Source organism: Quercus suber, unplaced genomic scaffold, assembly GCF_002906115.3.
Source record: "Quercus suber isolate HL8 unplaced genomic scaffold, Cork oak 2.0 scaffold_14, whole genome shotgun sequence".
NCBI lineage: Eukaryota > Viridiplantae > Streptophyta > Magnoliopsida > Fagales > Fagaceae > Quercus > Quercus suber.
In genome coordinates this window covers 663,474-676,522 of record NW_027069479.1, presented here as the reverse complement: position 1 = coordinate 676,522, position 13,049 = coordinate 663,474, and the positions used below count along the sequence as shown (strand labels likewise).

The window sequence follows — 13,049 nt, the reverse complement described above, 5'->3', positions numbered from 1 at the left end:
TAATTCCACCAAATATCTTTCAAATCACAAAAACACAACATAAAGTTCTAATTATACCAAAATGACTAAAATACTTCCAAGACTAATGAAAACTAACCCCAAATTGGAACTTCTTTCAACTAAATATTGTTGGTAGATGTCTTAGAAACTAATTTATACAATGAATTATATTATTCATACTTGATAAATGGTAGGCCAAATTCAATTACATCGCGTAACTTCTAGACGATGTTACACTATCAAATTTCTTTATATTGGCTAATAACATTGTTGAATTACTAGTTATAAAAAATAAAATAAAATAAATAAAATAAAAAAGAAAAAGAAGAAGAAGAAGAAGAAGAAGATAGCAATTTTACTCTAACTTCATCTAAGTGTATATATGTGCGAAGTTCCTTTCTAGATACTTACTCCCCCCTCCCCCCTCCCCCCTCCCCCACTGTACAAAAATTTTATTCTTGTAGAGTGACCATCACACTAAAAATGAGCGCGCGGTGGCTTGTTGACTTACTATTAGCTTAGGTATTTTTGTTTCTACATCCATTATGGTCATCAAATATCAAGGTAATTAGTGATTAAAAAAAATCATTCCATCTATAAATAATTTGTAATTTACTTGTTTTAAATAAGTTAAACCCATGCACTTACAAATTGGAAAGTAAATGACATTTGAGTGACATAACATTTGACGTGCATAATAACAACATGAAAAGTATGTGAAATAAAAGTGGAATGACAAGAAAGAAAATCTAATATATGGAACAATGTGGGTATAACTTAAATCATACAAAGCAAAATACCAATTTGCAACTCTGCCACACCCAATGCTAAACATCCATAATTTGCTGGTTTAGTTCAAAAAATTAAACCATATCAAGCATTTGGAAACACTAAATTGAGCCATGATGGTTGTTCTGTGTAAAAAAATAAGAAATAATTAAAAAAATATAGAAAAATTATATTCTAATAAAATGTAGAGTAAAATAGATAATCAAATGTGAAGTATTTTGAAAAATATATATGTAAAATAGAGAAATTTGGATTTTATGCTAAAATGGAAAGAAATTTTTGCATGAGCTGATATGAATGCACTAGTGTTGGAAATGGGATGCACATCTATAAATTGTCCCACTGATTAATGGCTTTACCATTTGAATGATCAAAGCTCAAGCGTCAAGCATATTTGAAGTCTATAAATTTTGTAGTAACTGAAAGTACTAGGCCTATACATATAGACCTTTCAAAAACAATACGGGGACGGATTTAATTTATATATAAAGAAAGAAATCGACTTAAAAATTAATGATTTAAAAATAATATTATTTATTAATACTTAATAATTAAGTACATATCGCATATAAATATTTTTTTTTCAACTTTTTGGTCAATTGAACGGATTAGTTACCAGTTATATTCTCAAAATAACTCATATTTAGTCTCAAGGAGTATGTATACTAGTTATAATGGCATTTTGTTATGACTCGTAGATATATAAGATATTGACCTCGCAGCCTTTGTCAAATTGCAAGATGCAACCGTTGTCAAATTACACGATCCAATAAATGTAAGAAACCAGGTTTGACGAAATAACATTTTTTTTTCCTATTTTAGTAAGGGACGGGCATGTGATGTGAGAGTAGGGGTGACAATTTGTGTTTGTGAGTCGGGTTCATATCGTGTCGACTCATGAGTATCCGACTTTATGGATCAACACTAACCTAACATGTTTATTAAACGGGTCAAAATTCATCAATCTTAACACAACCTATTTATTAAACGGGCCAATCGTGTTGACATGTTTATCAAATTTTATTAAAATGAAAAAAAAAAATAGTATTAACCAAATTTAATTATGAAAAACCAAAAAAAAAAAATTTAAATATAAAATTTGGAGATATTATAAAATTATTTTAAAAAAATTATTTTAAATATAAAATTATTCAAAATATATCTCAATATCACAAATAATAAATTATAATATGTCAAAGAAAATAAACCACAACAATTAATAAGTTTATGTACTTAGGATTTGTAGGATTTATTGGTAAATTATCATTTAATTAAAAGGGTTAGATGGGTCAAGTGGGTTTTATGAATTAAACATTAACCCAGCCTATTTATTAAACGAATTAGTCATGTCAACTCGGGTTAGTCATTAAGCTTCAATCATAACTTACTAATTTCATGTCGTGTCATCGTGGATCATATCCAATTTTGCCACACCTATTTGAGAGTGAGACCAAGCCAAGCGAGGAGAGCAAACTTTGAATTGAAAATGATGAAGAGGGAATGGGTCAGCCAATAGGCTTAGTCAAGTCAGTTACAAGAAGTCAATAATTACCACATCTGACCCCTTCTTATCAATCATGCTATAAATAAGACTCCACAAGCCTCTCTATTCCTTCATTCTCAACCTCTCATCACAAAGAAAATAACCAAAGAGACAACCTCAATCAAATGGCTTCCCTACAAGCTTCACCTCTCATACTCTCTTCTTCAAAGAAAATCAGAGCTGCTATTCCTGTCCCAAAAATTCCGAGAGTCCCTTTGTCAGTTCCAAAAATACCAAAAAGATCTGTGGTTGAGGAATTGAACATAAGGGCCGGGTTTACAAAAACAGTCCCAATTGATGTTGAATCATACAACTCCACTAGTATTGCAAATACCCAACTCTATGCTCTTTTAGAAGCTGTAGCTGATAGGGTAGAGATGCACAATAACATTGGAAAGCAACGTGACAATTGGAACACCCTTCTTTTGAGCTCTATCAACATGATAACTCTTACTGCTGCAACCTTAACTGGTGTTGGTGCAATTGGAGGCGCTGGAATGCCTCTACTGGCTTTGAAATTATCGTCCGCGCTATTGTACTCTGCAGCCACAGGATTGTTGCTTATAATGAACAAAATTCAGCCCTCACAACTCGCTGAGGAACAACGTAATGCTACCAGATTGTTCAAGCAACTCCGAAGCCATATCCAAACTATCCTCACTCTTGGCAATCCAACTCAGGAGGATGTGAAAATTGTAATGGAAAAGGTCTTGGCTCTTGATAAAGCCTTCCCACTTCCCTTGCTAGGAGCAATGCTCGAAAAGTTTCCTTCAAAGTTTGAACCTGCTGTTTGGTGGCCATCAGAACAATCACAGAACAAAACCAAAGCACAAGAAGGTAAATTTCATAAGATGATTGATGAATTTGCAAGCAAGCTTTTCTAATTTTAGTTCTGCAAATAGTTTTTCTTTGACTGTCTGAATCTTCTGACAAACAAAATTTTTGTATAACCATGTAATATTGAAAAGGGTTAACTTTGATTCTTTGATTCTTTCTAACAATTGTACTCTTTGTATAACTATATGTTACAATACAAAGAGGTTGAGTCACAAATTTTTCACTACATCTAGCTAGTCTTCTAAAATAACATTTCCTAGTTTCTGGATTTCAAGAACCCGTAATAATGAAGTTGTTGAACAGCAAGTTGCAAATATATAATACTGTAGTATTATTTAATATCTTATGCGCTTGATGAAAGTGAGATTTCTTGAATATATAGTTGGCCAGAAAATTATGGACCAATTGTTGAATAGTCAAGCAGACTATTCAAGAAATATGAGCAGAATTTGATGGCTTGAAAAGTTAAACTTGTTACATACATACTGTTTTACAGTTTTATAAATACCCAAAAAAACAATTAAAACTAAAACTTTATAAAACTAATAAACATTATATCTAAAATTTTGACTATTCAAACCCAAGAATTCACAACATTATTGAAGAGAATAGAAGCCATATATAATTAGAATCAAACAAAGATCAAGATTAAAGTGCATTTTTATCATCATATATGTTGTTTTTATTATATTTCTATACGATTTTTATTTTATTTTATTTTTATTTTAAGTTTAGTATGCAAAAATTCAAAAGTTGAACCTCAAAATATATCATTTGAGCCAAAGATAAAAGAAGCCCGTGTCAATCATATTTGAAAAAAAAGAGTAATATTTGTTGCATACATTGACTTAAAGTCCAATTATAATTGGTTGTGTTTACACGCTATATATATATGCAACAAGATTTTTTCTTTAAAAAAAGACGTAAAATTCAATGGTTCATTAGTGACGAGCTCTTACACTGTTTCAATATGTTCTCTCTGCATAACCAAAGCATACCTCGATCTGCCTCCTTCATCATCTTCCTTGTCAGCAACCTAAAAAAATTATAAAAAAAAAGTTAAAAAAAAAAAAAAAAAAAAAAAGTCCTTGGTTTTTGTGTTTTTTTTTTTTTTGGTTTTCTCTTTGTATCTCTGTCCTTTCCTTAGCACTATGCCTAGGAAGACTAGGGCTCGTAGGTCTGCCCCCTCACCTACTCCTTCCCCTCCTTCCTTTGACCATAAGAGGTTTCCGAGTGAGAAAAACCAAGAAACTTATGAAAAGCTGAACCTTAAAAGAAAGAATTGGTCTGAGCGTTCTGTCATCTTAGATGAGCTTGATCCTGCCATTAGGGTAAATTTTGAGCGTCGGTCTGGTTACCACTGTTGGATGTTTTTGATCCTCCTCCTCCAGCTACCCTGATTAGAAAGTTCTTCTCGAACATCTCTATCCGCGTCTATGCTTCCAACACTTTGGTAAAGAATTGGATACGAGGCGTAGAGTACTCCATCACTGGGTCCTCTATCTAGCGGGGTTCTGATCCTAGGATCACCTTTGCTAAGCTTTCTGAGTTGCACTATATTTTCTTTAGGATAGCGTGTCACTCTATCTGGCCCATTTCTCATCTTCACACCATTCCTCTCGAGCGGTGTGTATTTTTGTATGCTCTTGTCACTGATGCTCCTATCAGTTTTCCTCATTTGTTTCTTCGTTCTTTGAACGAAGTTTATAGGAGTTCATCTTCTTCATATGCTCTTGTTCATCCTATTTTCATTCATAGGATTTTACTTTATCTTGATCTTATTGGTTTCCCTTCCTCTGAGCCTGTTGATGTAATTGCTCCTATACATGCGTCTTTTCTTAGGTAGAGGGCTGCTTACCTTCGAGCTGGCTCTGAACACCCTAGGTCTAAGCTTTCTGGTTCCGCACCTCCTCCCTCTTCTTCTATAGGTCCTGCTAGTGAGGCTGTTCCTGATCCTGATGCTGCTGCTGCTGCTGATGTTCCTCCTCCTCCATCGGATGACTTTGATATCCGTCGTACTTTGGAGACTGTCATGATCGTTCAGGCAGCTCATGGTCAGATTTTGGTGGACTTGCTTAACAAGATCCATGTGTTGCGAGCTGATCTGTCACATCTTCGTTCACCCTCACCACCTCCTTTTGATGATGGATTGTAATTGCCCTTTGGTATTCCGTCACAAAAAGGGAGAAATTTAAGTGGCTATTGTGAAGCAACAAAGGAAGAAAATACAAATAATACTTTAAAGTTGGCTTTCAATTTATTTAAAATATTAATTAAGTAGTTCTTTAAATTAGCGTTTCATATATTTATTGGATAATTGAGGATGTTAAGGATTGGAATCTTAATTTTAATTTTAATTTAAGTTTGATTTATATTTTTCATTACGTAATTTAATGTTTTATATCAAGGATAGAAAATTCTGAGGCTGGAATCTTAATATACAATCAAAGAGGAAGAGACAAATAATTGTTAACATCTACATACATAATAGCTTTCCTGTGCATCGCACGAGTTAGCGACTAGTTATATATATAGATAAGTCATAAATATCACAGCTCACAAGTCCAGCTCACATACTTGAGCTGTAATAGTAACCATTCCACAAATCTCTCCCTCAAATCTCTCTTCAATTCAAATTTGAATTTGAATATGTAATTACTCCTATAATCTCTCTCCCTAAAATCTCTCTATTCTGTAATTAACCACTCCTATAATTCCTCTTCTTCTTCTGTAGCTATATATTGATGTAAATTCTCTTGTAAAGATGCACAAAATATAATACAAGTATTCTGGTTTTATAGGCAGTTTCCTAATTGGTTGTTAGAGAACAATACAAGATTGGATATTTTTATTGTAAATAATAACTCTTTCAAAGGGCCTTTCATTGTGCCATATGATATTCTTCCCAACATGTTGAGCATAGATATTTCAGATAATTACTTACATGGTCCAATTCCCACAAACCTTGGTTTAAAAATGTCTAGAAATGAATTTCAAGGCAGTATTCCTTCTTCTTTTGGGAATTTAGTATTCTTACAGTGTCTACAGTTGTCTGAGAATAATATCTCAGGAACAATACTAATGCACTTCATAATGGGTTGCTACCAGTGAGAAATTCTCGTATTATCAAACAATTACTTTAGTGGCCAAATATTTCCTACAAATTTTATTTGGACTAATCTAAGAAATTTACAGTTGGACAACAATCACTTCTCAGGCACGCTTCCAACATGGATGGGGAACATGTCATTTTTAGAAGATATTGTTATGGCCAAAAATCATTTTGAAGATCCTATTTCAACAGAGTTATGCAAACTCGTTGATCTTAGATTTCTTGACCTTTCTGACAACAACCTTTTTGGTTCTATTCCATCTTGCTTCAATTCCACAAGTATTAGGGTAAGTAGATTGGAGTTGTTTTGGAAAGAACTTGGAATTGGACCGCTCAAGAAATAACCATCTAACTAGCAACATTCCCAATTAGATCGGTAGCCTCTCATCATTGAAAATTCTCCTCTTGAAAGAGAATCAATTAGGAGATCAGATTCCAATTCAATTATGCCTTTTGCAGAACTTAAACATTTTGGATCTTTCTTACAATAAATTTTCAAGTCCAATACCTCAATGCTTAAGTAATATTACTTTTGATGCATCTGTCCAGGAAAATTCTTTGAAAGTTTTTTTCTTTTCTGGACCTTATTCTAGGAGCCTATCATCATATTTGAACACAAAGTTAAAATATACGGAGGATCCAAATTATGAAACATTTGTGTTTGACACATGTTAATGTTGATGAAGAAATAGAGTTTGCCACAAAAAATAAAACTTACTTCTACAATAGTGACATCCTCCACTACATGTATGGAATTGACCTCTCGTGCAACAACCTAGCAGGTAAAATCCCACCGGAACTTGGTAGGATAAGTAATAACATTCGTGTGTTGAACTTGTCACATAACAATCTATCAGGACCAATTCCTGTAACATACTCAAATCTATTATCTAAAGGAGATAGAAAGTCTGGATCTTTCCTACAACAATTTGAATGGTAAAATTTCACCTCAGTTGACTGAAATGACCTCTTTAGCGGTCTTTAGTGTGGCATACAATAACTTATCAAGCGGAACACTTGATAGAAAAAATCAATTATTTACTTTTGATGAAAGCAGTTATGAGGGGAACCCTCTCTTGTGTGGACCTCCATTACATAATGATTGCACCAAAATGAGACCACTATCTATAATGCCAATGGATATAAAGGGGGAAGAAGGTGATAGTTTCATGGACATGGATATCTTCTACATAAGCTTTGTGGTGGCTTACATAACAGTCCTGTTGGAAATGGTTACAGTTCTCTACTTAAAACCATACTGGCGTAGGGCTTGGTTTAATCTCATTGAAGTGTGTATTGATACATACCGCTGTTTTTTTTGTGGTTCTTTACCATAAGTTGTTCAATTTTAGGCTTGCATAGCTACTGTTTTGTTGTGGTTCATTACCATAAGTTGTTCAATTGTAGGAGTGCATAGCCTTGCAATTTAATGAGTACATGTGTATGTGTGTCTCTTCTTGTTGTGGAAAATTTGTATTTGTGTGCAATTTTAATGGACTAAGAATGTGTTTTTTTTATTGTTTGTTTTAATTGAATAAGTGAGTTGTGCAAAGACAGAGAAATGCACCTTCCCCTGAGAGGCTAGCAAACTAGCTTTGAAGTGATAGGTAATGGCAAAGAAATCTTAAATCTTCCAAATTCTTTCAAAAAAAATTGTTGACTCTATTTTTATGTGACAAAGTTTCGTTTCAGACAAATGGCTATAACTCCACTCAATGTCTTTTTATTAAATGTGAATTTAGATTCTTTGACAAATCCCACGTTAGATTACATTTTCTTCTTATATCTTTCGTGATCACAAAATTTCCAAAAAATTGAAGATCAATAACTAAGTTATCAAAAAATGTTTAAGTTTTAAGTTTTTTGAAATATAAGATTATGCGTAAAAAATAAATTTATAGATCAAATAATAAATAACATTTAATTGGCATAAAATTTGGCATGAGCTATAAGAATATAAAAAACATGCAATCTAACAATTTTATTTTCAAAATATGTAATTATGTTAGTTATATTTACAAAATATGTAATCAATATCATATCATATATTATATATAATAATAAAAACCGAAAGAAAATTAATTTCTACAGGGAGGTGCTGGCAAATAGAATATTTGAATATCTAAAATTCAGACACTTTTAACTTAAAAAAAAAAAAAAAAAAAAAAACGGTTAAAATTAAAGGGCACACGGAAACAGAACTAGAGAGGCGTTGAAAGAGGGAGGCGACGAGCACACAGGGAAAGAAGCAGAGAAATAGGTAGAACGGCGAACTCAGCATCGATTCTGCCAAGTTTACGGTTAAATCCGACCAAAATCCCAATCATTACAACGTTTGAAAGCCGTTTTCTTCTTCTTTGCCTCTTCCTCCGTGTTGAAGCCGTTTTCTCTGCCTCTCTCAATTCTCAAAACCCCTAAACCATAGCCCATCGCCGCTCTCTCACTCCTTCAGCATCCCACCGCCGTCATATACCGGTTAGTTTTTATCTTCGATTTAAGTTTGTTTATTAATTATGATTAGGGTTTGATATTTTTTTTGGATTGGTTTCGATTTTGGTATTCAAATTAATTTTTTCTCTTCGCCTTTCAGTTTGACATTTTGATCAGGCTTTGATATTTGTTTGAGTCTTTAGGTTATATTTGGTTCTCATTATGGTATTTGAGTTATAAGTGGTTCTGTTTTGATTATTTGGGTTAAATTTGTAGACAAAGATGTAAACTTTACAAGTCAAGTGGGAATAAAAAATTAAATTGGACCTTTTTCCTTAATCTAGATCCTATAAAGAATAGGTATGAGTCAGTTGAGTTCATTTTTTCCTCCCAATTAATTACGCTTGCTCTCTTTATTTCAATCAATTTGGTTCCTTCCCTTTATATCTGCTGCTCTGTTCCTTTTGCGTTTCAAAATCAATTTCTCTGTGCTTGAAATTTTTGCATATTTTTTTAATATTAATTCTTCTAGAATAACTATTTGTCATTGTTCATTCTCTACCCTATTGCTACTCTGATTGTTTTTACTGACCCCATCCCACTTCAACCAGTATTTTCAATTCCTGTAACTTCTAACTGGTGCTTTTCCTATTTGAATTTCTATGTTTAAAATTTTCCCCTCCTGCTGAATTGTTTAGGGTTTTTCTTTGATACCTATTTGAGGATAGATGGATTTATTCTCTTTCTTTGGATGCTTTGTCTCAAATTATCATCTATGTATTTTGGTTTTGGTAACATTAGGGATTTTCGCTCTTGGGTAATGTTAGGGATTTTCACCTTTGCTGCTTTTAAATCTGACACTTTACAGTGTAGGATAATTTATAATTTTTTCTAAGTGAAATTATGGTTTCCTGGATTATTTGCTATGTTTTTGAATTAGGGATTTTCGCTCTTGATTTAAATGGTTAACTTTCACCTTTGCTGCTTTTAAATCTGACAGTTTATGGTCTCTGTATTTTGGTTTGGGTAACATTAGGGATTTTAATTCCTGATTTTAATAGTCATCTTTCACCTTTGCTGCTTTTAAATTTCACAGTTTACAGTGTAAGGATAATTTGTAATTTTTTTGGAGTGAAATTATGGTTTCTTGGATTATTTGCTGTGTTTTTTAAATAGAAATAAACAAATAAATAACCTAGAATACTGTGGTATTGAATATTAAGGGATTATTTCCGAAATATGGTTGTATGGTTTACATTTGAATTCGTAGATTCAGATTTTGCTGAATTGTTGAACTCCCTTTTATATGGGAACACACTTTCACATATTTACAATATCCATACCATTTAAAAGCAAGGCATTGAATTTGTGAAGGAGTTTTTAGAGTAAATTTCAAAACTTAGTTTTTAACTAAGATCCTTGCAACATTTTTCTTTGAGAATGCTCTTGAAATTCCAATGTCTCTTTAGTTTCACAAGTTTACATAATTTATGGTAATTTTTGATGGATCAAACCTTTCTTTTGTAGTCTCTCTATCGTCTTTCTCTCCTGTAATTTGGAAAACCTTCTGACCCTATCATTTTGTTAAAATATAGGTTTGTTTAGTTATTTGCCAAGCACAAAACTAGGGTAATTTAGAAGAAGAAGTTGCTGGAACAAACTGATAGGTAAGGACAGCCTGATTTTCTCTTTGTTTATCTCATACTTTGTATTAGATTTTGTCCATTAGTGCATTTGTGTTTGAATTGGCTTTGATTTGCATATTTTAGCCAGCTTTCTCTTCAAAGAAACAAATATTTGCATTCAATTAATTCTTATACTGTATTCAACTAACCTGTCAAACTGTTATGTTCTCTTTTAAAAATAATTGTCACCAACCATATTGGGTTTTTTGATTTGTTCTAACTGCATAAGCTGCTTGCAATTCTCTTTCATTAGTTTATAGCATTAAAAGCTCCACAACAGGAGATTTATCTGTATGGGAACAAAAGAAGACAAATCAAATGAGTATTCAAAAAATAAAACAAATCAATTCTACTTTTCTTTCTTTTTCTTATGAAAGATACATAATTAGTCATAGAGTGAAAGATTTAATATAGTTCCTAGAGTTGTGTATCAGTGTATGTTTCTATGAAAACCTTTCATTTTATACATTGGAATTTGACATTGAAGTGTTGTTTTCATTTCGGTGTGACTGTTGGTTTGTGGTGTGATGACAAAGTGAGAGGGAGTGTGAATCTGAGCTACCACAGGTAAAGGTTCCACACAACACCACCCCCCCCAAATTAGTTTTGATTAATTTGGTTGGATTGATTTTTATTTAGGTATTTGGGTTACATTAGGTTTTGATTTTTTGATTCGATTTAGTTTCTCCATGTACTAAAAATTTTGGGAGCATTTTCATTCAATTAATTTTGTGTTTGATTTTGGTTTAGTTTTAGGGTATTTATAATTGGTTTTGGATAATCAAGGTTTAGAAATCTTGAAAGCATTGGAATTAATGTGTTTGATGTTTGCTTCATCTTTATTGCCACAATTATGCACTTCTAGAGAATTTTTTTTTTTTTGATAAATAGAGGACTTTATAACAGTTATTTCCCCACATAAATTTGAGAAGAATTTGATGAATTTCTCAAACTTGGCTGTTTAAATGAAAGATGGCAGTGTATTGTGGCACAATTTTAAGCCATAAGAAGAGTTAAAACCTGTTCTAATAGATGGGTTCATGCTCTGCACCCATCTCCTCTCTTTGGCATATGCTGTTTGTATTTGTGCTCTTCCCCCATCTCCTCTCTGCAACATATACGGAAGGTCCACATAATCTCACTGTTTCTTCTCCTATTCGAATTAGCATCTTCAATCTTTAATATATTTATGTTTTAACTTAAAATCTGATGCTTATACTTGAATTGTTTTTCTTCTTGAAATACTCTCTATGTAGTTTATGAAATACTCTTTATGTAGTTTAGAGTTTATAAATACAAAAACCCACAGAAAAAGTAATGTGAGAGAGAGAAATGGTAGTAAGGCACAAAGGGAATGACATAGATATAAATCTCAGACCAGCACCACAGTTGGTCTCCAACCATTGAAAATTGAGCATTAAGTGTGATTTATGTTTGGGTATTTGGTTGGATTAGGAATTTGGGTTAGATTTGGTTTTGATTCAGGTATTTGGGTTTTCCATGCTTGGCATCGATTTCACCAGGTCACTAAATCTCTCCCTTTCTCTCTGTTTCTCTAAAACTAAATTGTTATGCTCTTTCTCTTTCTCAATCTCCTTTTTTAGAAAAAAAGAAAAAGAAAAAGATTATTACTTCTTTGAGAATCTCAGGGACTAGGCATGGGATGCTTTTTTAGCGCACGAGGTTTTGTTGAATTTTCTTTTTTGTTTCCATAGAAAGTAGCATCTCAGAGATTTTTGCTGCAAATTTTCAAAATTAAATGAATTTGAATTTTGGGTTTCTATTTGGTCTTTTAAAGTTTGGACTGATTCTAGGAATATAGGACCGACACAGAAGATCAGCCTCAAGCCAAACGGTCGACCTGTCAAGGTAATAAGAGCACCTACGTTTGGGTTTTTTAAATTTATAAATTTTTTATGGTGTAGTTAAATTCTTAAAAAACACCGTTTGAGTTTTTTATTTTATAAATTTATTATGGTGTAGTTAAATTCTTTATAAAAATATTAGTAAGAATTTTTTTTTGAAACAAAGAAACACAATTTCTGTTAATTTGTTAATCGATATCCAAATTTATGTAAATTCAAATGGATCCCACAGTTCTTGGATTGAAGCCAAACACATAATCTGCTCATGTCATATAAAATTTGAGGAACAAATACTTAAGTGTCATGAAGAAAGTAAAGGCTCAAGTTGATTTTTTTGGGTGCAGGTAGAGTTGTCCAAGGCTCTAGGTAATTGGTAGTGATCTTGAGTCATTGACATTAGTCAGGTAAAATTCATTAAGTGCATGTTGTACAGCCCCTCATTTGTCCTGTACCTGTAGAAATTCTATCTATAAAATACAATACAAAATATCACTCCCTTCATATGTTACAATAGTTTTCATCTAGAAACAAAATATCAAGCACATGATATATATATATATATATATATATCAAGCAAACTAACAACAAACTAAAGTTTTTTTGCACAAAACTTGATAAGAGAGGAATTTGATTATGAGACCAAAATGGCAACGTTTGGTGTGAGATCTAATATTACTTTTCCTTTGCCTAGCACGTTACTTGATCTGTTTACATTTTAGCCACTTTGTTGCTGTGTCAATTTGGTTTTTTCTCAATTTTCCCTCTAAATTTTGTGGTTTTTGTGCAGG

The 13,049-nt window shown here is 32.4% G+C and overlaps 1 protein-coding gene and 1 long non-coding RNA gene across 3 annotated transcripts; both read left to right on the top strand.

The window, feature by feature from the left end:
- Positions 1-2,427: 2,427 nt before the first annotated feature.
- LOC112038385 (probable F-box protein At4g22030) lies at positions 2,428-5,324 on the top strand. The gene is made up of 3 exons (XM_065781206.1): positions 2,428-3,169; positions 4,561-4,622; positions 5,016-5,324. Exons 1-3 carry the CDS (start codon positions 2,458-2,460, stop codon positions 5,322-5,324), a joined length of 1,083 nt encoding a protein of 360 aa, XP_065637278.1. The 5' UTR covers positions 2,428-2,457.
- A 3,127-nt stretch (positions 5,325-8,451) lies between these two features.
- LOC112037956 (uncharacterized) lies at positions 8,452-12,764 on the top strand. 2 transcript variants are annotated; one of them, XR_010631771.1, is made up of 5 exons: positions 8,452-8,756; positions 10,307-10,378; positions 10,884-10,963; positions 12,211-12,265; positions 12,606-12,764. It is a non-coding gene; the product is annotated as an uncharacterized LOC112037956 (long non-coding RNA). The 2 variants fall into 2 exon arrangements; XR_002885778.2 differs by lacking the exon at positions 10,884-10,963.
- The last annotated feature ends 285 nt before the right edge of the window (positions 12,765-13,049 follow it).

Excerpts from the sequence above, each read along its gene's own strand:
- LOC112038385 (XM_065781206.1), top strand. The coding sequence starts at position 2,458 with ATGGCTTCCCTACAAGCTTCACCTCTCATACTCTCTTCTTCAAAGAAA. Across the intron at positions 3,170-4,560 it reads CAAAACCAAAGCACAAGAAG|CTACCCTGATTAGAAAGTTC; the intron begins GTAAATTTCATA and ends CTCCTCCTCCAG. Across the intron at positions 4,623-5,015 it reads TCTATGCTTCCAACACTTTG|AGGGCTGCTTACCTTCGAGC; the intron begins GTAAAGAATTGG and ends TTTCTTAGGTAG.